The sequence below is a fragment of the Trichomonas vaginalis genome, chromosome V, assembly GCF_026262505.1.
Source record: "Trichomonas vaginalis G3 chromosome V, whole genome shotgun sequence".
In the NCBI taxonomy this organism is placed as follows: Eukaryota; Parabasalia; order Trichomonadida; family Trichomonadidae; genus Trichomonas; species Trichomonas vaginalis.
In genome coordinates this window covers 4702570-4727597 of record NC_067207.1, presented here as the reverse complement: position 1 = coordinate 4727597, position 25028 = coordinate 4702570, and the positions used below count along the sequence as shown (strand labels likewise).

At 32.9% G+C, this 25028-nt stretch overlaps 16 protein-coding genes and 4 pseudogenes across 20 annotated transcripts, besides 3 other annotated features; 7 read left to right on the top strand and 13 right to left on the bottom strand.

Annotated features, from left to right (window-relative positions):
- The first annotated feature begins 152 nt into the window (after nt 1–152).
- Nucleotides 153–1064: a mobile genetic element.
- A 2962-nt stretch (nt 1065–4026) lies between these two features.
- TVAGG3_0279130 (uncharacterized protein) lies at nt 4027–4302 on the bottom strand (the record flags this gene model as incomplete). Its single annotated transcript, XM_001327452.1, has 1 exon — nt 4027–4302. One exon carries the CDS (start codon nt 4300–4302, stop codon nt 4027–4029), a length of 276 nt encoding a protein of 91 aa, XP_001327487.1.
- Nucleotides 4303–4448: 146 nt separating this feature from the next.
- Nucleotides 4449–4757, bottom strand: TVAGG3_0279120 (ribonuclease inhibitor domain-containing protein; the record flags this gene model as incomplete). Its single annotated transcript, XM_001327453.1, has 1 exon — nt 4449–4757. One exon carries the CDS (start codon nt 4755–4757, stop codon nt 4449–4451), a length of 309 nt encoding a protein of 102 aa, XP_001327488.1.
- A 398-nt stretch (nt 4758–5155) lies between these two features.
- Nucleotides 5156–25028: part of a mobile genetic element that runs on past the window's edge.
- On the bottom strand, nt 5362–5688 carry TVAGG3_0279110 (uncharacterized protein; the record flags this gene model as incomplete). Its single annotated transcript, XM_001327454.1, has 1 exon — nt 5362–5688. One exon carries the CDS (start codon nt 5686–5688, stop codon nt 5362–5364), a length of 327 nt encoding a protein of 108 aa, XP_001327489.1.
- Nucleotides 5689–5869: a terminal%2Cinverted (terminal inverted repeat of Maverick-1A transposon ID:TVAGG3_0278900).
- On the bottom strand, nt 5870–6106 carry TVAGG3_0279100 (uncharacterized protein; the record flags this gene model as incomplete). The annotated part of the gene is made up of 1 exon (XM_001327455.1): nt 5870–6106. One exon carries the CDS (start codon nt 6104–6106, stop codon nt 5870–5872), a length of 237 nt encoding a protein of 78 aa, XP_001327490.1.
- TVAGG3_0279090 (repellent protein 1 family) lies at nt 6156–6599 on the bottom strand (the record flags this gene model as incomplete). Its single annotated transcript, XM_001327456.1, has 1 exon — nt 6156–6599. One exon carries the CDS (start codon nt 6597–6599, stop codon nt 6156–6158), a length of 444 nt encoding a protein of 147 aa, XP_001327491.1.
- TVAGG3_0279080 (uncharacterized protein) lies at nt 6630–7415 on the bottom strand (the record flags this gene model as incomplete). Its single annotated transcript, XM_051228789.1, has 1 exon — nt 6630–7415. One exon carries the CDS (start codon nt 7413–7415, stop codon nt 6630–6632), a length of 786 nt encoding a protein of 261 aa, XP_051098519.1.
- On the top strand, nt 8707–8979 carry TVAGG3_0279070 (uncharacterized protein; the record flags this gene model as incomplete). The annotated part of the gene is made up of 1 exon (XM_051228788.1): nt 8707–8979. The coding sequence occupies one exon, from the start codon at nt 8707–8709 to the stop codon at nt 8977–8979; it is 273 nt and encodes a 90-aa protein (XP_051098518.1).
- On the top strand, nt 9004–9859 carry TVAGG3_0279060 (annotated as a pseudogene). Its single transcript has one exon. A coding segment is annotated over exon 1 (856 nt).
- TVAGG3_0279050 (organellar and viral DNA polymerase type B) lies at nt 10090–10516 on the bottom strand (the record flags this gene model as incomplete). The annotated part of the gene is made up of 1 exon (XM_051228787.1): nt 10090–10516. A coding segment is annotated over one exon (427 nt), but the record flags the coding sequence as incomplete, so codon positions are not given.
- On the top strand, nt 13885–14221 carry TVAGG3_0279040 (uncharacterized protein; the record flags this gene model as incomplete). Its single annotated transcript, XM_051228786.1, has 1 exon — nt 13885–14221. A coding segment is annotated over one exon (337 nt), but the record flags the coding sequence as incomplete, so codon positions are not given.
- TVAGG3_0279030 (KilA, N-terminal/APSES-type HTH, DNA-binding family) lies at nt 14463–15290 on the bottom strand (the record flags this gene model as incomplete). The annotated part of the gene is made up of 1 exon (XM_051228785.1): nt 14463–15290. The coding sequence occupies one exon, from the start codon at nt 15288–15290 to the stop codon at nt 14463–14465; it is 828 nt and encodes a 275-aa protein (XP_051098515.1).
- TVAGG3_0279020 (uncharacterized protein) lies at nt 15398–15772 on the top strand (the record flags this gene model as incomplete). Its single annotated transcript, XM_001327460.2, has 1 exon — nt 15398–15772. One exon carries the CDS (start codon nt 15398–15400, stop codon nt 15770–15772), a length of 375 nt encoding a protein of 124 aa, XP_001327495.2.
- On the top strand, nt 16390–17355 carry TVAGG3_0279010 (organellar and viral DNA polymerase type B; the record flags this gene model as incomplete). Its single annotated transcript, XM_051228784.1, has 1 exon — nt 16390–17355. The coding sequence occupies one exon, from the start codon at nt 16390–16392 to the stop codon at nt 17353–17355; it is 966 nt and encodes a 321-aa protein (XP_051098514.1).
- Nucleotides 17515–17925, top strand: TVAGG3_0279000 (uncharacterized protein; the record flags this gene model as incomplete). The annotated part of the gene is made up of 1 exon (XM_051228783.1): nt 17515–17925. One exon carries the CDS (start codon nt 17515–17517, stop codon nt 17923–17925), a length of 411 nt encoding a protein of 136 aa, XP_051098513.1.
- On the bottom strand, nt 18005–18555 carry TVAGG3_0278990 (annotated as a pseudogene). Its single transcript has one exon. A coding segment is annotated over exon 1 (551 nt).
- TVAGG3_0278980 (integrase core domain containing protein family) lies at nt 18567–19089 on the bottom strand (the record flags this gene model as incomplete). Its single annotated transcript, XM_051228782.1, has 1 exon — nt 18567–19089. A coding segment is annotated over one exon (523 nt), but the record flags the coding sequence as incomplete, so codon positions are not given.
- TVAGG3_0278970 (ATP binding) lies at nt 19109–19519 on the bottom strand (the record flags this gene model as incomplete). The annotated part of the gene is made up of 1 exon (XM_051228781.1): nt 19109–19519. One exon carries the CDS (start codon nt 19517–19519, stop codon nt 19109–19111), a length of 411 nt encoding a protein of 136 aa, XP_051098511.1.
- On the bottom strand, nt 19610–20300 carry TVAGG3_0278960 (annotated as a pseudogene). Its single transcript has one exon. A coding segment is annotated over exon 1 (691 nt).
- TVAGG3_0278950 (uncharacterized protein) lies at nt 21207–21539 on the bottom strand (the record flags this gene model as incomplete). The annotated part of the gene is made up of 1 exon (XM_051228780.1): nt 21207–21539. A coding segment is annotated over one exon (333 nt), but the record flags the coding sequence as incomplete, so codon positions are not given.
- TVAGG3_0278940 lies at nt 22806–23416 on the top strand (annotated as a pseudogene). The gene has a single exon. A coding segment is annotated over exon 1 (611 nt).

Sequence of the window (25028 nt, the reverse complement as noted above, 5' to 3'; positions counted from 1 at the left end):
TCTGCAAAATTATCTTTTGAATAATTTTCTGTGACGTGAATCTTTTTGTCATTTTGATATATTGTTGGAAGGAAACTCCTCATTTCGGGAATGGAATAATCATCATAGCCAAGATAGTATATTTTCTCAATACTTTGGAATGAATTCATTAAGGGTGCACACGAGAGGATCATGTAAACTTCAGAATATAGAACCTTATTTTTAGGCATTATCTTGGCTACCTATTTAGGCTCGAAAAGCAAAAAATATCAAAAAATACAACTTGAGTCCATTATGACCCTTTCATGGAGGTAGTTTTTATCCGCTAGTATTTTCCCTTTGAATTTCTTTACAATTCGAAATCAAATTCAAATCTCAGTAGAAGAAAGGAAGAATCGACTTACTACGGTTGTAATACGAATAAATACATATATTTAATTATTTTTATTTACATAATAATTGTTTGAAGCTCATATTCCAACAAATTTTTAAATAAAAACATTAAAATGTTGGAAATGTTCATATATTTTAATAGGGTTTTGGCACTTTATTGAGGAATTACTACATACATAGTCGAACTGAACTTGATATTTTGAAATTTAAATTATTTATCAAAATTAAAATTTAACTTGAAATTTATAATTATTTAGTCATATTTTGCATAATTCTAAGTAGATTTTGTAAAAAATCAAGAAAGAAAAATTTTAACGTGCTTTATTTTTTCTTTTTTATAATAATACATATTATTATATAATTAACATATTCATAATGTTTCACCCTTTCAAAAATATAATCCTCCTCCTCTCAAATAAACGTACATATGGGTGGCCTCTTTTTTCAAAAAATTAAAATTTGAAATTTTGGGCTCAAATATTAGAGATTTTTTCAACCTTCAACGATATATGTTGTCTATATCAGACTTCCTTTCTTTTTGATACTTAACATTGTTCCTAAATCTTAGCCGTTAAGGCTGTTCTGAAAATATTTTTTTTTTCGAAAAAATTCGAAAAAAATTCTTAAAATTCAAAAATCCCTTAATTCCTGAGGATTTTGGAAAAAAGTTTTTACATGAACATGTGTATATTTAGGGTTGTTAGATTCCCGACGATAGGTGTCTTGGAAGATTTGCCTGGTGTCATCATACTGTCTTTAAATCAAAAATTTTATTTTGGAGTTAGTTTTATTGATTTTTCAATAAAAAACATTTCTAAAACAAGAAAATAAAACGATAAAATATTTATATTTTATATAAGGATCTTATATATTTAAAATAAATATCATTTTATTTTTTTCATTGGTGTCTGTCAAACCATAATACACTATTCAAAAATTCAATGTGTCTTGCGGTTTCAAAAGACACCTTCAAATTGAACGATAGCACAGACACTATTGAATTTTACCCATTTTATTTAGTTTTTACCCTTTTTATTTTAAGAATTAATGACTGAAACAGCCGTTTTGCTATGACCTCAATCACTTTTATTTATTATTTTAAATATTATTTAATTTTATTATTTGAATAGGCCAACTTATATTTGAGAAGCTCAATTTGAGACCACTTAATACATTGAAATATCATAAATATTGAAATATTAAAAAGTGTATTTCAAAATATTGAAATTATAAAAATTTATAATACTGAAATTGAGACAAATTAATAAATTCAATGTGTTTTTTTTTTTGAAATAACTCTCAAATATTATTTTTTTGTTTATTTAATGATGAATAAATATGATTGCTTTAGTCAATCATAAAAACTAATTTAAGTTTAAAATAATGAAAGGATAATTTGATCGTTTTTTAAAATACAATTATTTTTGATGATTTGCAAGAATCTTTGAAAAGAATATAATATAGGTTCTATTTTTGTAAAATTTATCCAAATCATCTATTACATAAATTACGATTAAAACGATGAAAGAACCAAAAAGTGTGTTTTGTGTTTTGTTGTTGCGTGTTGGATGCGGGATCCTGTTATTTCCGAAATCGACAAAAAATTTGGAAATTTAATTTCCGAAATCGAAATTATATTAATGTTTTTAATATTCTTATATCAAAAGGATTAAAGTTCATTAAGAGAAAAACAATTCTTCTTCTTCAATCTATTGGCGCATTGATTTCTACACGCCAATAAGGAAGCGAAAATTATAAGACACCATGGTGTCTTCAAAACGCTAATTTTTGATATTTTTAACAACCCTATGTATATTATATGAAGTATATTGATAAGGTAAAAATCAAATTTTATTGCATATTCATCGAGAAAATAAACTAACGAATCCCTCAAAATTGAGAGGGTAATCCTCCTCCTCTCAAATAAACGTACATACGGGTGCACCCTTAATAGTTGAACATTATCTGTTATAAATAATTTTTCAATCGATGTTTTATTGAACGCGTTTTCAGAAATCATACATTCTTCACATATCTCAACTCTTTTGAGATTAGTGCAGTTGTAAAATGCAAAAGGTTTAACAATAATTCCAGGATAAATTACTATTGTTGATATTTTTGTGGATGCAAATGAATAATCTTCAATAGATTTAATTACCCAGATTTGCTTTACTTTTACCACCCCCCATAAAATTTCTGAGATAAACGATTATTGTATTTTTTTATGGTAGAACAGTATATGCTTCTATAAAGGCACTTAAATCTTTGATAAAATACAGTGCCGGTATATTAAAATATAAAGGCTCGAGAGTGAAAATCTTGCAAAAAGCCCCTTTTTTGGACCTTTTTGCTCCTCATTTGATCGAGCATATCCATAGTTATGCAGACACTATCGACAATTTTAAGGCCAAACTCATTTGTATGCAATTCCAAACAATTTTTGTTGAAAGTGCTCATTATAGGCGCGAAAAAACTCAAAGTTCTCAAAAAATTCAAATCGCATCTACGCAAAAAAGAACTTTCATCTAAAAATGTTATAACAACAATAAACTTCAAGCATAAATAAACCTCGGCACCAAACCACAACTCTTAATCTTTGAATAACGGCGAAAATATTTGCATTAAATCTCATTTTTTACAAAATCTATGGTTTTAATTGGATTTGATTTAGACCAATGTTATAGGCATTGTAATTATTAATAATTACGAAACATTGAAATTATCCGACTTAGCTTGAAATTTTTTTATCCATATTTGCTGACTACTTGTAAACATTACTTATATTCTTCATTAATTTTTATACTTTTTTCTTAGACTCCTTTTTATACCATGCAAAATGGTTTTGTGAACAGTTTACAGATTGAAAAAAAAATTTTATAAAATATGCTTTATTTTATGAAAAAAATGCAAGTAAATCAATGCATCTAGTTAAAATAATATATATTATTTATTTTTATTTGTGTAAAAATTCTGAGAAAAACGATTATCTTTTTTTAATGGAACAGTGAAATCAATTTATCAGCTTTCTCATTGCGAATTTTACAAATACAAACAAGTCATTATTACCAATACAACCTAGCAATGCAAGATATTAAATGATAACTAAAATTTAAAGAATTTTTATCTCATTAAATACAAAATTTGGATATTTCAAGGGCAAAAGAATCTTTCTTTTCAGGAAAATGTAACTTCATTGTACATGCAGTTATTACACTAATATAGAAACCGTATTATTCTTTATTGAGCAAATTTTTGATCCTGCAGAACTTACTAATGCATACCAGATTGTTTTAGTATAAAGAATCCAAACTAGATACACAAATAAGTTTCTTTTATTATTGCAACGTCCAAATACCAGTTTGTTTTCTTGAAATCAAATCAAAAATTTGGTATTTAAACATCATTTAACATAAATCATAGTACAAAATTGATGTAGATCCATTTTATAAGCAAATAACCTTGTTTACACCGTATTATAACTCACTTTTGTTTTTCATATTATGAGATTTTTTATGCATAGCCAATCATTGAAGATATAAAATGCTTAATAGTAGGCTATTAATTATTTTATATGTTGCTTTGCTAATTTGATTTTTTAAAAAAATGATCAAATCTCGAAATCAAAAAATCGTTAAACAAAGCATAATTATTTGTTTATTGATGGTAATCGTCATCATCATCTTCATTATCGGAATAAGGCTCTTCATCCTCCTCAAATTCACCATCACTAGAGGAATTTTCATCATCGCTTTCATCTGCTTGCGCTCCTAGAGTTTCTTGATCGAAATTTTCTAGGTTTGAACCTGGAATGCGCCAAGCAGTTATCAATGTGGCTAAACTGACTGTGTTCCATGCTCGGATAAAGCAGGAAGCAGCTTCTGGTTTGGAGATAGGAGTCGAATTCTCAAAGATGCGATCAGCAACTTTCATTGCATACTTTGCCTTCACAGCTCCGAATACACGCCTATCAAGAGGCTGGTATTTGTCAGTACCAGACTTTGGAACGTAGATGAGCTCTATATTGAGTTTGGAAGCTTTAGCAACAACAGGAGATGTTATGTGAGACCTATATTGATCTATAAGAAGAGCGCAAGGTTCTTTATTTGCCCAATTTTTGTCATTTTTGGTGGGAGACGAACTGTTCTAAGAGCATAAACATTTTGGAATGCTGCATTACCAATTTCTTCTAATGTGGGAGAAAATAGTAAATCAGCTATCACATTGTTGCCAGAAAATGCATTATCGCCAATTATTTTGATACTATAGAATGAATACCAATTAAGGTTGAGATCTGAACATCCAGAAAAAGCATTCGCCTGTATTTCGGTAATAATTCCAATATTTTCAAAAACTGAATTAGTTAATTTAACGCAATGTGCAAACATTGATTCTGAAATAACTGTGAATGTTCCTGCTAAATAAATTCTTTCAATATTTGAACAAGAATGCAATGCTCCTTTTCCAATGCTTGTTAGATTCGAAAAGTTCAATTCCGTTAGTCGAGTACAATGATAAAAAGCAAAATTTCCAATAATATTTAAGCTTGGTGTATTTACATTGGTAATGTTAATGCAGCCAGAAAATGCGCCTTCCCCAATATTTCTTAAATTTGGAAAAATCAAATTTGTGAGACTAATGCAATTAGAAAAAGAGTTCTTTCCAATAGTTTCTAGATTTTCAATATTTAATATTTGTAGGTTCTCACAACCATTAAAGGCATCTTCATTAATACTTTTAATATGTTGCAAATTTAATGATGTAAGAGAAACGCATCCATAACAGGAGTTAGTATACAAGTCTCGTGTACGGAGGCACTGCGTTCCTCCGTACGCAATACTTGTGAATTTGACACTTTACAAAACCGTTAACGTATATTTTACAACACAAACGACAACACTAACTTAACCTTAAATATTTACAAAACCACCAACCACTTCACCTCACTAACGTTTTCACAAACGACTTTACTACTGTAAAAAATAAACGTTCTCATTTACAAAAGTATTGCAACTCTTCCCATTGCTGTGCTTCACACAATAGTTCATATTCTTCAGTATCGCTGCTGTCGCTCCAATCGTCAGAGTCAAAATCACTGTCAAAATAAATGTTAGTAAGTTTTGACAAAGCTAATGAAACACGTTTACCGTTTGTATCGTATGCTTGTATAAACTTTCCATTCTTCATTCCTTCATAAACGCTCAAACTAACTTTACCCTTTCTCCCTCGTATCTGATAGAATGTATTTTCACGAGGAACGAAGAACAAATTCTTGAACTCATGACCGTTGTAGTTTGTTATCTCAATAGTTTTCGTCATTTATATAAAAATAAACTTAAAAATAAAATAAAAATTTTCAGTAAAATAAAAAATAAACTTAAAATTAATGATATCACCACCCTCACACGTATGAAAACATAGCACAAAAATAAATTTAGGTGAAGTGGTGAGATTTCACCTCTTTTTTCACCTGTTTTTTCACCCTGTTGAATTCATTGCTTTATAACTCTCTTCCTTTCTCCAACTCTTCTAACTTCTTCCTAAGTTTAGCAATGTTGTCCTCATGAAGTTTAATCTTTCTCAAAATTCCTTCTTTATCTAATGGTTGCTTTATCTTTCTAAACTGAACTCTACCATCCTTCATAGTATGAATGTAAAAACCTTCTGGAATAGTTCCTGATTTAATGTATTCTACCAAAAACTTTTGTTTCATTGCTTCAGTGACTTTATTTGTCATTTCAATCAAATAAAAATTTTAATATTAAATAAAAATAACGTTATTTTTTTCAGTAAGGAAACGCAGGAGTTTTACGATTTATTTGAGGCGTAGGTTCTGGTTTAAATGTTGGAGTCGGTTTAGGAGTTGACTTTTGAACAGGAGTTTGTACTTCCATAGGTTCAGGAGTCATTGAAGGCGTTGGTTTTGACGAAGGCGTTGGAGTTTGTTTAACTTCAGCTACTTCAGTATTATTTACAACATTTGCTTTATTTCTTTTCAACATCATAACTGCTCCTGCTGTAGCTAGCAAACCTAGTGGGAGACCATATCTTATATAAGGACTTGACCAAATGCTATTTTTGACAGGAGCTGGTGGAACACCTAACCTTGGTGAGACTGCTCTTTGCCATTGTGCAGCTCGTAAGAAATATTCAATAGGTGCTCCATAATCGTTTGGTAAAGTTTGTTTCATAGATGGTGAAGGTTCACGAGAGCTTGATGAAGAACTCATTTATAAGCTTTAAAAATAAACGTTCATCCTTTATTCCTCACTGTCGTCAGTTGCTAAGTTATAGTCGTCAAGTCTTATTATTGGTATGCCTGACTGTCTTACTTGTATTGCAAAGCAACAATCCCTCATAAATCCAATAAGTGGCTTTGGTACATTTTCAGTTGCTAGTTCAATAGGTCCTTTAACAGACAATTTGTATGTTATTGGAGCAGTAGATGTTTGACCTTGCTGGAAGCAAAAGTCCACTTCTGTTGGAAAACCACATAAGAAATGTGTGTTGTCATAGCTATCCCATTTATGTTCCACACTACCATCATCCACCAATGACCTCATAACATCTTCATTAAATCCTATCATATCATTGTTTGTATTGCAAGCGTTCGCAACCATTTCATAAAATACAGGTCCATATGATTTTTCAGGTTCTGCAGGCATATTTCCATAAGCTCCCATGGAAAGCTGAAGATATTTAAACTTAGGGTTCTCAAAATTAACATAATAGTTGTCTTTCTTTCTAAATAGTGCCCAAATACTTTTAACATTAATAGGCGTATAAGCTGCTGTAAATGTTGCACTTGAACTATCTGTATTCTTTGAGAATGAACCGTCCATAGGAATCCAATCCATAACTTTAACAGGAAAACATAAAGCCTCGTTTGTATAATGTTCTACAAGTTCTGTATAAATGTTAGGGTCTAAAGAGAATGACTTTGGATGAATGAAACATTCATTAAAATCCATCTTTGTTCGAAATAGTTGCTGGTTTACAGTTGTAATAGTAACTGTTCCACTAGCTTCTACTGCCTTCGTTATCATAGTGAATGGTTCATTCCATGGAACAAATTTATTTGTCGGTGGATTTGAATCTGAAGCAAATGCAACTTTAAGAGTTGGATTGAAAGCAATGATATCATTTACAGATATAGATGTGCATTGTAAGGCGTCGCTACTGAACTTTACTTTAAGCTGAATGTTTCCTGCAAAAGCTGGAATAAATCGAATAGCTTCTAATGGAAGGAATCTTCTAACAGGAATTCTTAAACGAAGCTTAAAATCAAATGATTTTCCTGCTGTAATTGGACCACTAACAATTTGTCCTGTTCTGCATGTTCCCGAATGACTCCATACATCTTCATGTCGAGTCTTTGAGAAAACATCTACTTTCTTTATTTGTTCGGTAGTTTGTGAGTTTGAAGTTATATATGCTTTTCTCTTGCGTTGTCTTGAGAATATACGATACGACCATTTGCAAGGATTTGATATCCAGCAACTGCATAGAAAGCGTCATCGAAACCAATCCAAAATCCTGGTGGGTTTGTTTTATTGGAACCTGAACCAATTTCTTTATCTACAATAAATTGACCTTCCATTTTATACGTAATGAATGTATTGTAAAGGTCCAACATATTTTCACCAGGAGTGAGAGATTGAATGTTACCCATGTGTTATCTTTAGCAGTTCCAGGTTGTGATGGAATCTTTGCGTCAGAATATTTTCTATTAGTGTCACCAATTTGAACTGCATTGTCTATGATATCGAAATATGAGCGAATCTGATGAATATGCTCTGCTGGAGTAAATTCGTTTAGCTGTTCGTTCTGCATGTATTTACTTCAGATAAAAATATCTATTTACTTCATTATTCTCACTCTTCTTCTTGGCATTCGTGGTGGAAGTTGTTTCTTGACATTTTCAATGAACTGTACATTCTCTTTGTCTCAACTTCTTTCACTGCGGGTCAGGGTTCTTTGACTCGGTTTGCTTTTCAATGAAATTCACGAACTTTGCAATAAGCTCTTGGTTCGTTATTGAAAAACATCTGGCTTCTTTTCTTCTTGTTCTATTGACTTTTCAGTTTGAACAGAAGGTTTTATATGGGCTTCGTGGGCTTCGCCCTTGCCATGCACCTTAATGTTGTCGCTCTCTGTATTCGCTAATGGAACCTTTCTTTTTCTTACATATATTTTACCATCTTTACTCTGACTTACATAATAGAAAGGATGTTGTATTCCTCTGGCGTCATTTAATATAATAGACTCTCGTTCTGATTTTGACAAGCTCATTTTACATCGGTTAAAGTTTTAATTTAGTTTTTTATCTACAGTCAAATGACTCAGACAAGTCATATGGACAAGACCCAAGGGGTCATAGATGTTGAAGCATTGAAGAAAGAAATTCGCGAGCAAATTTTATCCGAACTGAAGGAACAAAAACAAGAACAAAAGCCAGAGAGACCAAAGAGAAAACTTAGTGAAAAACAACTAGCTGCATTAGCTGCTGGAAGACAGAAGAACCCACGTTTGCTGGCGAAAAAAGCTAGAGAAGAAGCAAAAGCAAAGGAAGAACAAAAAGCAAAGGAAGCAAAAGCAAAGAAAGAGTAAATGGCTTATTTTTATCCGAACTAAATGTATAGACAAATACCTTTATCTGTTGCGTTCAGTAGTGAAAACCCTGACGTCAAAATAAAGGGGAACAGAGTAACGTTTAAGTTTCCAACAGACTGGATTGTGAACATAAATGAAGAAAAATATATTGGCATAACAAATATGTATATAACACGTGCTTTCAGAAAGGTTGACTTTATACTTCAAGTCGAGATAGAAAATGACGAACAGTCTTTAAGCGCCCAAAACATTCACATATACAAATACTTTAAAGACGATACAACATTGTTGCAATGTATGATTTCATTTAATGAAATGTTCGAGAAAAAGTTTAACATTGAAGTACAAACTTTACAGCCTTTACGTGAGTTTCTTGCACAACTGAAAGAAGAAGGTAGTCAGCCACAACTTATAGACTTTCATTATGAATTTAATGAAAATGAAGATGGAACTCATGACTGTCAATTCATTGTATTCTCACCATTCAATGAAGTCGCTAAAAAGAAAGAAAATCCATTACGTATAAGATTTCAAATCTCCGAACCAAGTGATGATTTAAGAATGTTTTCAATTATGATGCAATGCTTCCGAGGAAAAATGAATTTTCAAAGATTGTAACACTGGCATTTGGGATAGAAAGCAAGCAATACTTTACTCTAATATAGCCAAAGGCGTTGAAAATGAGTTCATTGGTCATACAAGAACTTCACCACTTCCTAACCCTAAATACTATAAATTAACTGGCTTCAATCGTGAGTTTTGGATAGACATGTACTCCACTCATGACCATAAATGTCCAGTGTTCTTGCCTCCAGATGGGAAGGACTGTCTCTACATTGAAGCACAACTCTTAAACTCTACCATCGCAGTATTGTAAAATCTACGCTAGCTTTATTTTTATCACGAATGACCTCATTGCTGACAAAAATAAATGACCTCATTCATGACCTCATTGCTGACAAAAATAAATGACCTCAGAACTTCAACTTACGAATAAAGCTTGTTTTAGTCGTTATTGAAAGTTGAACTTTTCAGCAAAGCAAGGTTGACATGACTTACATAAGTCGAATGCAATCTCTTGACCATCATAAAGTGCTTTGTAAAGTTTCATTAAACTGAACTCAGAGTCTTTGTCATATGTTCCAACAGGTATGTGAATGTTCTTATCTTCATTGTAATAGCATTGTATAGCTTCAGGAAACATTTCATTAGCGGTTAAAGCAATAACATCTTGCTTCACGCCTTTCATTCTGCAGTGAAATGCAACTTCATTTAAATCGTTAGTGAGTAAGTCTATGTAGGTCTTCTTTCCACAGAAAATACTTTTATAAGCTAAACTTTGTTTTCCAGGTGTTATTTCTGCAAAGTCGCTATGAAATTGACCAAGGTTCTTTCCTATAAGTTCGCGACCATATCTCTTCTTAAACTCTGCTGCAAGCTTTGGTATGTCTTCATTATATAAGTGCATACTGTCGGTATCCTGGTAAAAGATTTGAAGACCCATATCTTCAGCAGTACAGAATACTTCATTCATAATACGTTTTGACATAGACAGAATATTAACACCAAGTGGACAGAAGTTAAAGTGTCTGCAAATGCTTTTCGTTAGCTTGAAAATAGTTTTATCTGAACCATCCAAACCTTCGAACTTCACTATATGGTTGTAATTTCTTATAGCATATCTTATAGCATCTTTGTCATTTACTATGGTTATTTTTGACTCAATAGGAGATAGAATAGTTTTGCCATAAATGCTGTTCAGAATGAGTTTTATAATTTCTTGTAAGGGGTTTCCTTCTTTCTTATACTTTAACCTTAACTCAAACAACTTCTTTACTTCATCTCTTATTCTCATATCTCTGTTTCCATCGTAATAGTATCCTTGCAACACTTCACATTTGACACATTGATATTTTATGAGGTCTTGTAATGTTATATGGTCAACATACATGAGACAGCAAGTGTTTGAACTTCTTGGAACGTTAAGTTCTGGATTTAGTTCAGGGTCGCAAACTATTAAATGAAAGTGTCTGGGTATACCAATCTCTGTTATCTTAATGAGAACAAAGAAGCCAGACATAAACTTTTCACCAATGGGTTCCTTTTGGTCATCATCGAATAAATGTCTCATGAGATACTCTGTGCTAACATTTCTTCCTTCAATACTTTTGAATACCTTCTAAAGTATAAAGTCTTGCTATAGCTGAAGGATATAATGAAACAGTGTCGAAGTCAGCAATGAGTTTCTTTTTGCTCTTTTGTTTCATTATCTGACAACATACATCTTCCACCTTGAATGCATCTCGAAATAAATTCTCTTGGTTTATTTGAGAGGTCATAAAGATTTCCATTCGGGAAGTATACTCTGTTCTCAAACAATTTGTTAGCAATAGAACAAATACTAACGTAGTCATAAACGTTTAAATCAAACTCTTTCAATAAGTCATTGCGGAACTTTACAAAACCTTCTCTTAAAATTCTTACATCTTGTTTGCAGTAAAACGTGCTATATTTTTCTAAGTCGAAGTGGTTTTCATCTATTCTGCAACTTTGATGGAATCTATGTTCTTCATAAATGTATCTGCATCATGGATAAACTTACATGCTTCAGAAATGACACCAGTTCTGTTGTCATTTGCTAACAAAACACTGCTGTAGTAGTTATATGAAATACTTCTTTCGGTCCTGTTTGTAAGTTAAACATAGCAGGAAATAGTTTAAGCTTCTTATTTATAACACTGTAAGAGTTTTATAATAATTGCCCTTCCTTTATATAAACCAGTTATTTGCATTGTTCGTGAACCTTTAATGATGGGAGTTCCTTTCACTTCTGTCATGTGTCTTAAGATGAAGTTTATGTCATAACTGAGGTTATGGAAATATATTAAACTCTTGTCAGGAAGTCTTTCCAAAAATTCTGTTGCACAGTTTTGACCCCAAATACTTTCACTAACTGAACCATCTTCACTGTCATAACAGATGTTAAAAGCTTTATGAAAGCCATCCGTACTACACTCAAAGTCAGCAAAGAAAACGTGCTCAGGTATGAACTTACATTTAGCTTTATTTACTTCTTTTGACTCTGCTTTCTTCTTCAGTTGTACACAATACTTTGGAGCATATGTCAAATCTTTAAAATGGTGCAAGGTTCTGTTTATATAAGTCAGTCGTATATGTGAAAAGTTCTCCATAAGAAATAGGTTCAAAATATTTGCACTCCCACAATGTTTTCATAACATCCCATAGCGGTGTATTCTATCCATGCGAACTACATATTTATCTTCTTCTTTGTAATATTTTCATCTGTTTCTCAATGTTCATTCCACCACACTCCTTCAAGATTTCTATATAGTTTCGAATGAAGTATGTTGTCATTGGTAATCTTTCATTTAGCATGTAGTGGTCTTCAACAAGAAGTAAGTCAATAGTTCTAACAGTTTCGCATTCTTTTGGTATATATCTCTTTATTTCATTATGTCTTGAGTCATTGAAATAACCAATGGTAACATTAAATGCTATACCTGTTGAATCGGAAATTTCTTGTACTTTACTTTGAGGAAAGTCTCTAACACGAATGACTTCTCTCATGTGGTCAATAGTTTCTTCATTTACTCCAGCCTGAATGCAAGCATAAACGAAACAATTGTCCTCTGTCATAAGTGTTGCAGTTCTTTTGTTCAGTTCATTGAAGATTTGGTAGCGTTCAAGATTTATAGGTAATGTGCAAAGATACTTCCAGAACTGACCGCTTCTCTTCTTATAAAACTTCTTTTCACCATTATCTTTCCAAAAGCTTTCTATAAGTGCTGGGTTTCCTGTTTGCTTAAGAGCTTCCAAAATGGCTTTCTGGTCATTTGTCAGTGTGCTTTCATCTCTATATGGTCTCTTTTTTGGTTTGCCTTTCTTTACATCTGACATCGTTAAGCCTTCATATTCTGTTAAATCATACATCTTTATTTCGGTAAGATTCTTTATGTTTGTCAAGAAGAAGTCATAGTGCATTTCAACAATACCTGCAGCATTTGCTTCTATCTCTGATATAAAGTTCTCCTTCAAGAGCTGATGTAGTAATGTTCCAATATTATTGAGGTTTAACGTAGAACATTCATACTTTCCACCAAGTTTATAACATACCATCCATCTCTGTTGCGAGTTTATTTTAATTTTCTCTAAGAGTCTCATGAAAACCTTACCGAAATGTTTGTGTAAGTAGTCTCTGTTTGGTTCATCTAAAGCTTCGATGTTAAAGTCAATGAGTCTATTGCCTGACTTCACATTTCTCTTCCTATTCTCTTCATCTTTCTTTAACCATCTCTCACCTTCTTTTGGTTTGTCGTCAATGGAACGAATGACATCGTTAGCTTTGCGAACTTGTTCTATAGCACTTTTAAACATCTCTCTTCTCTGTTGTTTCAGTGTGTCATCTCTCTTTCGTGTTTCACCAACGTTTGCATTTGTTATGTCAAACATCTCTCTCTTACTTCATGAGGTACAGCTCTTCTTGTTTCACCAACGTTTGCATTTGTTATGTCAAACATCTCTCTTCTTACTTCATGAGGTACTGAACGTCTATGATATAAGTCAATAGCAATGTCATTTAAAGGAAATGCTCTTGCATGGACTTCGTCCTCGCCGCGTTGCGGCTTTATGAACTCATGAATTCTATCATAACTTATTGCACCATTATAGTCTTTAATGAAGTCAGCGAGTGCTTTTTTGTTTGTTGCGTAATGCTTTGCAACATCTATATTAGCTTCTGTAAGAAGTTGTTTTATTTCCGAGTGTTCTAACTTAGACAACTTCCGATACATCTTTAGTAGGAAATAAAAAAAATATTTTTGAAAAAATTAGATTAGATTTTTTTTAAGTTATTTTTCAAAATAATTTAATATTTTTATTTTAATGAAACACATGCAAGATTGCAAGTTCTTTTCATACAATGCTCTCGCTACTGCCATCAAGAATGAGTTCAATAATGCTTCAAACGTTAATGTTATCTTTAACAAGAAGTTTGTGAAAGAATCTAAGTTTGGTCAGTATGTCAGACCATTAGCTATCGTCATTGACCGCAAACGTTATACTTCACAAGAGTTAGCAGTAGTTTTGAAACAAAAGGGTTTCTTCGTGAATGTCAAAGATACACACTATACTGTCATAAAGAACTCCAACATTGACTTCTTCAGTATTGCTATGAATCTTTCCGAACAGAAAGAATATAAGAAGGGTGAAACATCTGTGAAATATTATCCTTCATCTCTGAAGACAATAACGAACAAAGATGTTATACAAAAGTTCTTACCAAAGGTTGAAGAAGCTTCAATTGACATTGACGAAGGAAGTGAAATGGTTGAAGAAATTGACCCTGAAGCTATTTAACCAAAAATATATTTTTGGTGAAGAGGTGAGATATCACCTGTTTTTTCACCTCATTCTCTCTTCGTTAATGTTGTCGTGACTTCTTCGTTAATGTTGTCGTGACTTCATTCTTCCTCTTTGAAGTTATCGAAATATTCTGTTATTTTTTCCTTCAGTAATGTTAAGTCTTCTTTGAAGGTAAGTATTGTGCAACCTTTGATGTCATAGTGTGTTTGAGGAAGAGTATTTTTGACAATTTCTTTTATTTGCTCATTCGGTGTCATTGAAATCGGTAAGTTTTCACGATAGAACCAGTTTCTGTCAGATTTATATATTTTAGCAAGGTCGTAAAAGCTTTTGTTGTTTCTTCTGACTAAATGCAACATAACCATATCTCTATCTTCTTCTTTCTCCAACTCTTCAGTATAAATCATATACTTATAACTCTTTTCCTTTCCTTTTGGTACTGAACGTGGTATTCTTTTCTGTATGCTTTTGTCTTTGGATTCAATGACTTCATCTTTTGCTTGAAGTTTCTTTTCCATCTCTCCACGTTCTGCTTTATATAGTTCATCTAACATCATGAAAATATAACAAGCATAACGAGGTGAAGCCCACATTGCTACAGCATTTACTAAAAGTCTATGAACATAATAACCTTTCAAACCAGGTGCCAAATTCTTGCGATTTTCGTACGGAATCTCTTCCCTCGGTTTTCCGAGGGAAGCAATCATATGAGGAAATTCTTCTAAAAGTTCTTTTGCCTGTTGGTTTTCAAACCAATGATATGCTTGCTTTGTAGAACGAAGAGCGTTCATTATACTTTGCATTTGATACATATCATCTTTGACTGAACGAATGAGTCTCAATTGTTTGTTATATTGTATGTATTCGTATTCTTCATTTATGGCTTCATGAACGATAGCAGTTGTTGTGTTCTCTAATGTTGACATTACTGTTCTTACATACAGGATAAAAAAATAAATAAAATAAAAACTAACTTTATTTTTTCTGAGATAAACACTATTTCTTCACAACATTAAATTTTATCCTGTATGAAATGACTTTAAAAAGATTATTGACTGACTTCGAATACTATCTCATTGACGCACTGACAGACCCTCAAAACTGTGTTGAAAGTTCTTTAAGCTTTAAGATTGAAGGTACGACGCATTTTGTCTTCACTTACGTATTGAAAGAATATGACCGTTATCATAACGAAGTGAATCAAACACTAATAAAATTTGTAGATAAAAAATTGGTTAACAATGAATATTTTAAACGTGAAGACCCAAACACTGCTGGAGATGATGAAGAATACAGACAAGTTATTGAAAAAAATAACGCAAGATTAGATGCAATAGAAAAGAAGTTTAATGAATGTCTTACAAACACGTATGAATATCTTATGCAGTGGGAAGCCAGATGGAAATAAATTTACGTCAAATATGCAATTTATAAAATCTTATGTCGACAGGCTACGTAGCACAGTGGTCTAAGGTGGTGTTATGGAGGGGTCAAGGTCTGTGGTTCGAACCGCGACAGCGCCGTATTTTCTTATTTTCTTTATTTGTCTTGTTTGTCGTGAATAAAAAGTGTCATAAAAGTGCTCTATCTTCCACGGGAATAAATAAAAAATTTACTTTATTTCTTCTTTATTTCTTTGTTCCCGTGGAAGAAGGGTTTTGCTGTTTTTTCTCAGCCGAAATCAATGATTTTTTCATTTTTGGAATCCTTAGCGAATGAGGAATCTTTTCTCTCGTGGAAGCTTTGACCTAAAATATAATTTAGGTGAAGAGGTGAGATGTCACCTGTTTTCTCACCTCTTTTTTCACCCTCGTGACTTTGTCATAACTTCTTCGTAAATGCTTTGTCATAACTTCTTCGTAAATGAGTGTAAATGACCAAAAAATATATTATAGGTGAAGAGGTGAGATGTCACCTCTTTTTTCACCTAATTTCTCACCCTCATGAATTTTCATGAATTTCCTTAAGATAGAAAAATAACGTTAGTTTTATTTTTATTTATTTTTTTATTTTGTATGTAAAGATATGATTTCAACAATCGGCACAACAACAATTCAAGCCGCGAACGGCGGGACTCTGTCCACAACAACTTCACCAAACTCGTTAGTCATGAATCCAACATCTATGTTAGTAGAGATGAAAAGCTTCATTCCTTCTTCATATACTTTCGAAACAAAAATCCAGAAGATAAAGCAAGAACTTTTAACAAGTAATTTAGACTGTAGTGCGAAAGATGAAACAAATGAACAGTATCTTTATGAAATGCAGGACATTATTGACCATTTACCTAAACTACCTGAAATTCAGCATCAAAAACTAACTATTCCTGAATTCGATGAAATAGAAGTGAAACCAACTGACTCAGTAGAAATAAAGAAGTTCATTCGAAAGGTAAACTATGAGTTTCTAGGATTTCATTGCAACCATAAGGTTATGGACAAAGATTGCGACATGGTATATAAGAATGTTTCTGACATATATAAATCCGGGGAGTTTAAGACCTACGATAACTTTGTTTCGTTAGTTGCTGAATGTGTATGGCAGATAAGAGATAAAGATAGAAGAGGTAAAATATGGAACGAACAGATAAGACCAACTGCTTTTGAGTTAAAGAAAACCATTGACGCCTTAGTTGTTTTAGCAGGTAAGGTTTCAGAATATAACGCAAAAATGAATCCGCAATGTTCTAAATGTAAAGCAGCAATTAGGAAATATAACTACTCCGTCAAAGAGATAGAAAGAATGCGAAACGACTATGCAGACTTAAAGAAAGAAGCAGAAAAGCCAGCAGAAAATAAAATGGACATGTTAGCATTTCTGAACAAAAACTATCCAACTGCTGACGATTTCCTTCTATCTGACGTCAAGAAGAAATATAAAGAAACTTTCGGCATTGTTAAAACTTTTGACATACTGACAGAAGAAATAGAAGCTACGAAATTGTTTAGGATTTCAAATATACATCGTACAATTCATGTAAAACGCTTGTGAAAAACTGGGGTGAGAAAGGTGAAAAAAGAGGTGACATCTCACCTCTTCACCTATAATATATTTTTGCTTTAATTAAATGCTTTCCGGAAACGTCGATGAAAATCATATGGACAAATTATATGAAAAAATTAATAATGATTACCCTCATTAACCAGGGAAATGACGGATTCTATAGTTCGTAAATTCGATGAAATACAGGATATGTGGTTCGACAGATTCGACATGAACGATAAGGAAAAGAGAAAGAACGATAACAATTTACTTACTAAAAGAATCCTAAAATCTAAAATAGGTGAAGCTTCAACATTTAACACAGTACATAACTTTTACACCGCTGTTTATATTTTCAATAATTTATTTAACGATGAACGAGAAAGAAAAAGTATGTTTAACGGAAGAAATGAATATGATTTTATCCTTTGTGCTGTTCGGGATGTTGACATGAAACTAAAGAAAATATTCTTATTACAAGATGACACGGTTGAAGATGAAGTCAATGAGTTTTTAAATCGTGATTTAAATGAAATTGATGAAGTTATGACCGAATGTTATAAAAAGTTCAAGAGGTGAAAAAGAGGTGAGAAAACAGGTGAATCTCACCTCTTCACCTAAATTATATTTTTGTCTGATTTACATCCAACGAAAAAGTTTAGAAGAATTTTCTTATTCTTTCTGGCATGTTTTTATCTTTCCAGTACTCCCGCTCTAATGGTCCCAGATGAGTTGGTTTAGATTCTCTCAAGTTCTTAGATGGTATAACATCTTCAACGCCTCCTTCATATCTTACTTTATAAGTGTCATCGTTTGTGTTATAGTCAAGTATTTCAATAACCACTCCTCGCTTTGCTTCGTCAATGGTTTCAGCAAGTTTGCCATTACTACTTTCGACTAATTTATGTCGAGGGTAAAATGCTATGGAGTCGTCAGCAGCTTTTATAAGATATCCATTACCTTGCGTAGAGTCTACGATATAATAATTTCGACTTAACCTTAAACGTTTCTTTGTCAATGGTTTGTCGTCAAGAACTACACGAACTTTTGTACCAGGAATGAGAGTAAATTGTGTTGAATTTCTGATATTTTGTGTTTGGCTTCGTTTCTTTTGTATATACTTTTCTTCTTGTTGTTTGTCATTGAATTTGGTGTATGTCCTGTTGTAGAATGTGTTGAGGAATTATATACTTCGAGAAAATGTTTCATTGTTTCTTCGGTAAAGTCTCGCTCTTGATTTAAATCTCTGAGAGTCCTTATGAAGCGGTTAATGATACCGAGTATGTTATGGTTATGGTCTTCAGTAGTGTAGTGAGTTATGTTATGCTTAATGAGAAATTCTGTGATTTCGTTGCTGAGGTATGCACCGTCTTGGTCTGATGTTAAAATACTTGGGCTATGTTCTGCTACAAACTTTTGTAAAACTCTTAACACTTCATGAGTTCCTTTATTTCTCATTATATACGCATATGCTTTACGAGTGTTAACATTTATGAAGATGAGGAATGGTTTATGTCCTCCTTTTCTGCTTTGAATGAGAGTGTCAAATTGGTATGCGTCAGGAGTGTTGGAGTAAATTGGTAAAAAGTAGTCGTAAGGATTTATTTTTGTTTGATGTACAACATTTTTGTCAAAGAACCTTTTCACTTCAGCTCTGTTAGTAAATCCCGAACTCTTTGCAGCTTCATTGAACTTCTTAAATGACCTCCATGGATGTTGTTCGAATACTTCTTTCAAGCTCATTTATGTAAAGTTAAAGATTTTAACCAACTCGTATCCAAGCGTGCATTGTTATATAAGGAGGCATATAATCTTTTCCATTACCTGCTGGGTCTGTAATACCAGCTACAACATGTGTATGATTTCCTGCAGTTCCACAGAAAATACCTGTGCTAACATCTTTGGGGTCAGTTGTGATATCATATCTATGCATTCCCTGTCTATCCGAACCCGCTGCAAGATTTGTATAACCTCTTTTTGTTATTGAATGTGAATGGTTTCCTTCCACAGATGTTCTTCCACTGAACCTATGCATATGTGAAGGAAGGTTTTCAATACCTATTTTCTTTGAACCTCCCATCTTCATTGACTGCGTATTAGTGTAGAATGGAAAACTGTCAACTATTTCATACCATCTACCACCAAATAAAGTGTTTGGATTTATTGGATTCATAGACGTATAAACAGCTCCTATAGGATATATTAAATCATATATGCTCATAACTCTATAAACATATTCTAAAGAACTTATGTCATTAAATACCATTTGGAATGTATCTCCCGGATGAAATGTTGCATTTGTTCCACTTTTATAATGTAATGTTAGTTCAATAGAATTATCCAAGAAAAATTCAAAAGTATCTGGTTGAAGACCTCTAACAAATTCAAATGGAGTTGCTGGTTCACCATTTATAATTTCTGTTGTAAATGTCATTGTATCTGGTTTCGAAAATTTCTTTGTTAGTTCTGCATCCACATAAGTTTTATCTGCTTTCTTGTCTAACATTGCTGGTAGTTCATATGCTTCAAAGTTTCTGGCATGATCTTCGGTATTCCTGCAACTCTTATCTAAATTGTTAAGAGTATCTTTTACGCTTGTACTCGGATTCTCTAAAGGTGCACTTGAACCAAGGTCAAAGTTCAATATTATGTCGTCTGCTCTAACAGTAGTGAAGGATTTATGTGTATGGTTCTTGTCTGCTTTCTTGTCATATAAATCTTGAGCAGTGAATTTAATATTATGTTCATCCTTCATGACATAAACATCTTTACATCTAATGTTTCTCATCGTCGTTATGTCGTCATCCGATGTTAAACCTTGTGGAAAGTTAGGAGGTTTACAATATAATGCATGCATCCCCACCAGTTTCTTCAACCGTTCCTTCAATACTTTCTATAGCAACAGTTGTGAAGGATTTATGTGTATGGTTCTTGTCTGCTTTCTTATCTAACATTGCTGGTAGTTCATGTGCTTCAAAGTTTCTGGCATGACTTTCAATGTTCCTGCAACTGTTATCTAAACTGTTAAGAGTATCTTTTACGCTTGTACTTGGATTTTCTAATGGTGCACTTGAACCAAGGTCAAAGTTCAATATTATGTCGTCTGCTCTAACAGTAGTGAAGGATTTATGTGTATGGTTCTTGTCAGCTTTACTGTCTAAAGAAGTTTGAAGTTCATTTATATCGGAGATGTTGTGTTTATGAGATTTCAAAACTTTGTTCGTTGCGTCAAGTTCAACTTTGTCAGCTTTACTTTTAATAGCATCTTCAAACGTTATTTTTGCCTTAACTCTTAACATAAATCTTGGTTCAACTAATACACCATTAACAGAGAAAGTAGAGGCATAAATTTCATCGTTATAACTAAATGCTTCTGGTGCTTTACCTGTGTCATACTGTACAGTACAGCTTATGTCATAACCTTTAGCACGAATGTATTTATATCTTCTTTCATTAACATTTTTTGTCTTCGCTTCATCACTTCGTGTTAAATATCCATGGTAGTCCGTTATAATCTGTTCGTCTGAAGTTATATAATGAACGTGGTTTTTATCTGCTTTTTCGGCTAATTTCTCATTAACATCATTCACTTCTAATTCAACTCTTCCGCCAGAACTCTTATTATCATTAATCTTTTTCATTAATTCGGTAATTACGTCATAAAGACTATATTCTGTTTTCGGTTTTGTAAATAATGAGTCAAAATTTCTTTTCATCATTACATCGCTGACATTAATGATATCACCAATTCCTTTTTCATTTATTCTCTTCATTAATTCTGCAATAATGACGAATATATAATCTGTTAATTTATTCTCTTCATCGAGGGTTATAGAATGTTTTGAAATTGAATCATTAACTCCTCTAAATAAATCAATAACTTCAGGATACACGTTTTTAATGTCTTGAATAACCCGACCAGTATCCTCGCCACTATGTGGCTCTGAGCCCGTTGGGCTCTGTTGTTCATGTTCTTCGTTCCCGTCGTTACGTGGTTTTATATCTCTAACCATCATCAACGCAGCCATAACCGGAGGGTTTGTTGCTACCTGTTCGAAAATCCGTCCGTTATGTATGGTATATCTAAATAATTTCTTTGTGTTTGTTAAAACATTTGAAACAAGTCTTTTAAAACCATCTACAAAATTTCCTGTTTCACCTAATGTTCTTGCAGCATTTACAAGCTCACCCATTCCCGCTTTTGACCCCAAAAACGTCCATATTGCATTTATTTCACTCTGTATAGTTGTCCATTCAGCGAAACTAACACCCGCATTCGCTAAGCTGAAAATGAAATTCAGTGGATCGAACTTAATTCCACCTTCTTTTTCAATTTCAACGAACTCACTAACATGAGATTTTAAATATTCTTTCGTTAAAATTGTTTTCCCCGATGTTATGTCATTAACGAAACTATCACCGTCAAAAGTTAACGAATTCAATTTCGTCGTTGATGCTTTTATTTCATACACCGCTTTATCGATAGTTTTTGGCTCACCTTCTTTAGAAGCATATGAAACATTAATGAATGAATTATATGTATTCGTGAATGAATTAAAATCAATGATTTTCATTAATGACGCCTTTAATGATTCATTAACTGTTGAATCCCTTAAAACAATTAATGAACTGTCATGGGCTTCGCCCTGGTCGCTTCGGTCTGAAAGACCTTCAGGACTCAAAGAGTCCGTTTGCGACTTTATGAAAGGTACACTGCAAACCGTCGAGTTTGGATCAAATGCTGTAGTTGGTGCAGGAATATTAATGATATAAGTCATTAAATCATTAAGTGACGTAAATAATGTTGTCGTTTTTGATTTAATTTCTTTAGCATCTGTTATATATGGTAATTTTATTTCTGTAGTTTCTGAATTAAAGATATTCGCTAAAATGTTTTGTAAACTGTTTTGAACAGCTGTGTAAACCGTTGAATTCGGAACTCTTACGATTTCACCATCCTTAATAAAAGGCATTGTACATGACGTAGTGCTTGGGTCAAATCTTTCGGGATTATAATTCAACATATATTCTAACGCTTCATATACAGACCTATAAACAGTTGTGTCGTTCTTCATGACAACTTCACCATTTACAATGAATGGCATAGTGCATGGAGTTAAAATAGGGTCAAACTTTTCATAGTCCTTCCATGTTATGTATTTCTCGGTATTTCCATCAGAAATAACAATATATTTGTCAGTAAGTGTGAGAGAGTATTGACCAAAATATAAACGTTTAGCTCTGTCAGCTTCATACGCATATGCAGCAATACTCATATTTTAATGAGAATAAAATGTTGTTCTATTTGCAAAGTACAGACCCAAACGAATACGGGACAGTAAAGCTACAAACAAACTTAGGTCTTCAGAATGAAGCGCTTGCTTTCAGAGTTGTTGACTTCAATACTATCGCTTCATTCGTTATAACAGATGAAACAGATTTCATGGAGCTTGAAATAGATGGAAAGAAGCACGAAATAAGATTTCACAATAATGTAGAATATAAGATGGAAACATTAGCTGGAGTGTTAAATGCGCTCATAAATACTACAATAAACAAGGAGAACGAAGAAAACTTAATGAATGTTAAACTTATTGCAGGAGTTTTGAAGTTCAGTTATGCGAAGGAGTTTAAGATAACACGAATGAGTCATAGAGTTCAATTGCTTCTGGGAGCATACCATATGACATGTCCTTTGAAAAGTGTTGACAAAACGATTGAGATGAAATCTGTTCCATACGTATGTTATGGTAATTGTTTATACGTTGAGTCAAAAATAGCTAATGTCACAGGTATTTCAGGAGTTAATAGTAAAGGTTCAGTAGAATATAAATCCTTCTGTTATGCAGTCAATTCAATGTTCATTCCAAACGTTCCTGTCATAGTAACTCATTTAGGTAAATGGGTTCGCATTAGTCCTCATAATTTGAAAGACATGCAATTCAGACTTGTTGACTTTCAAGGAGAGCCTGTAGAACTGAAGGCACCAGTGCGAATGACTGTTGAAGTTGACTTTTTAGAAAATATTAAATGCAACAGCTTACAAGAGAACTCAGAGCTAAAAATATAAAGTATGAATGTTATGTATTAGGTCATGAACTTTGGTTATTGCTGTTTGATGAAACAAATGAGTTAGTTATGTCAGTCAAGAGAACAGAAAAAGGCGTCAAAGGCGCCGAGCGCAAAGCGCTATATTGTGTTAGTGAAAACTGCACCAAGTCAATAAGATTAGGTTTGCATTATGAAGATGAGTTCGATACTGTTGAAGAAGTTTTGGATAGATATTACAAATTGCTTTAATTTACTAAAACATATTTCAAACAAAGCTTATATTCTGTTGAAAGTTTTGTATACTCGTTCGAATATTTATACTTAAACTCAACTCCTGTAGTTCCTGGTGTTTCAATGATGCGGATGTTACCTATTTTCATGAATGGTGGCGTTTGACCACAGCATTCGATTTCAGGGTCGAGATAGTCAATGACACATTGTTTCCCTGTTATTCGTGATATAACATTTTCAAGGTCCTCCTTTGTTAGAATTATTTGGTTCTTGCTTATAAGATTTGTCAAAAGCTTCTTATCGTCTTTGAGTAAAATTGTTTGGTATAACTGAAGAAGGTAATGGTCTACGTTATCTGAAGGATTTGTTTGAACATTTGTGTAAGGGTTGTCGTTGGCTTCTCTTGAAAGAATTTGGTCCAGTGGTGGATACTCTAACTTAACATCTGATGTAGCGTTAGCGTTTGAAGCTGAGTTTAAATTCACGGATTTCAGTTCTGGTTCTTTTTCTTTCAAACACTGAACTATAGTTCTTTATGACAATATTGTTTGTCGTTCGTGAGTCAACATTTGATGTTGGTTCAATTGGAACATTAACGGCACCAGCTAAGATGGATTTGCTTCTCATTTCATATAGAATAAAAACCTTTTATATGTATGAAATGAACAATATACTCGACAAGGGTTTGAATGTAAAGCTAACGAATGAAAATATTGTTGAATTCACTGAGACAGGTGCTGTGTATAAAGATGTAGAACTACTGAACAAAAGAGCTAAGGGAAGAAGCAGGAACATGAACAAAGGGTGGAAGCCTATAAAAATTTATGTCAATGATGGCTCAGGAGGTTCAAACATAAAGTATGCAGAAAGTTATAGAGTTTATGCTCTCAAAGGTGAAAAGCCTTCATTTAAGAACAGCTATTCTAACGCATATCCTCAAAAGCTAACGGATGGGAAGTGGATGATATGAATGACAGCAAAAATATTAACAGAAATGGCGACAGAGATGCATGGAATTTGTTTACCATCAGTCAATTGAAGGTTAAACTTTAAAACAATGTTGGTCGTTCCCATGGAATATTTTTGACTTTAATGGTATTAGTCATGATATGAATCTCAAGGTATGAACGAGGAGAGATGAGAGACTTATATGCTTCCCAAATTTCTTCAAAAGGTAATGTTATACCTGACTGTTTCCAAATGAGTTCAATATCATAACGTGAGAAACCTTGAAAGATAACGAAGTCAGTTATGAGACGTTTTATGTTTAAAGCAAAAAACGCCATGTTTGCATAAGTATTGCTACAGTTAAGTGGTAATGTCTGACTTTAGTAATGATGTTAGCTAATGGTGAGTCAGGCTTTGACACTAAACCTTTTCCGGCGAAGTCGTCGCAAACG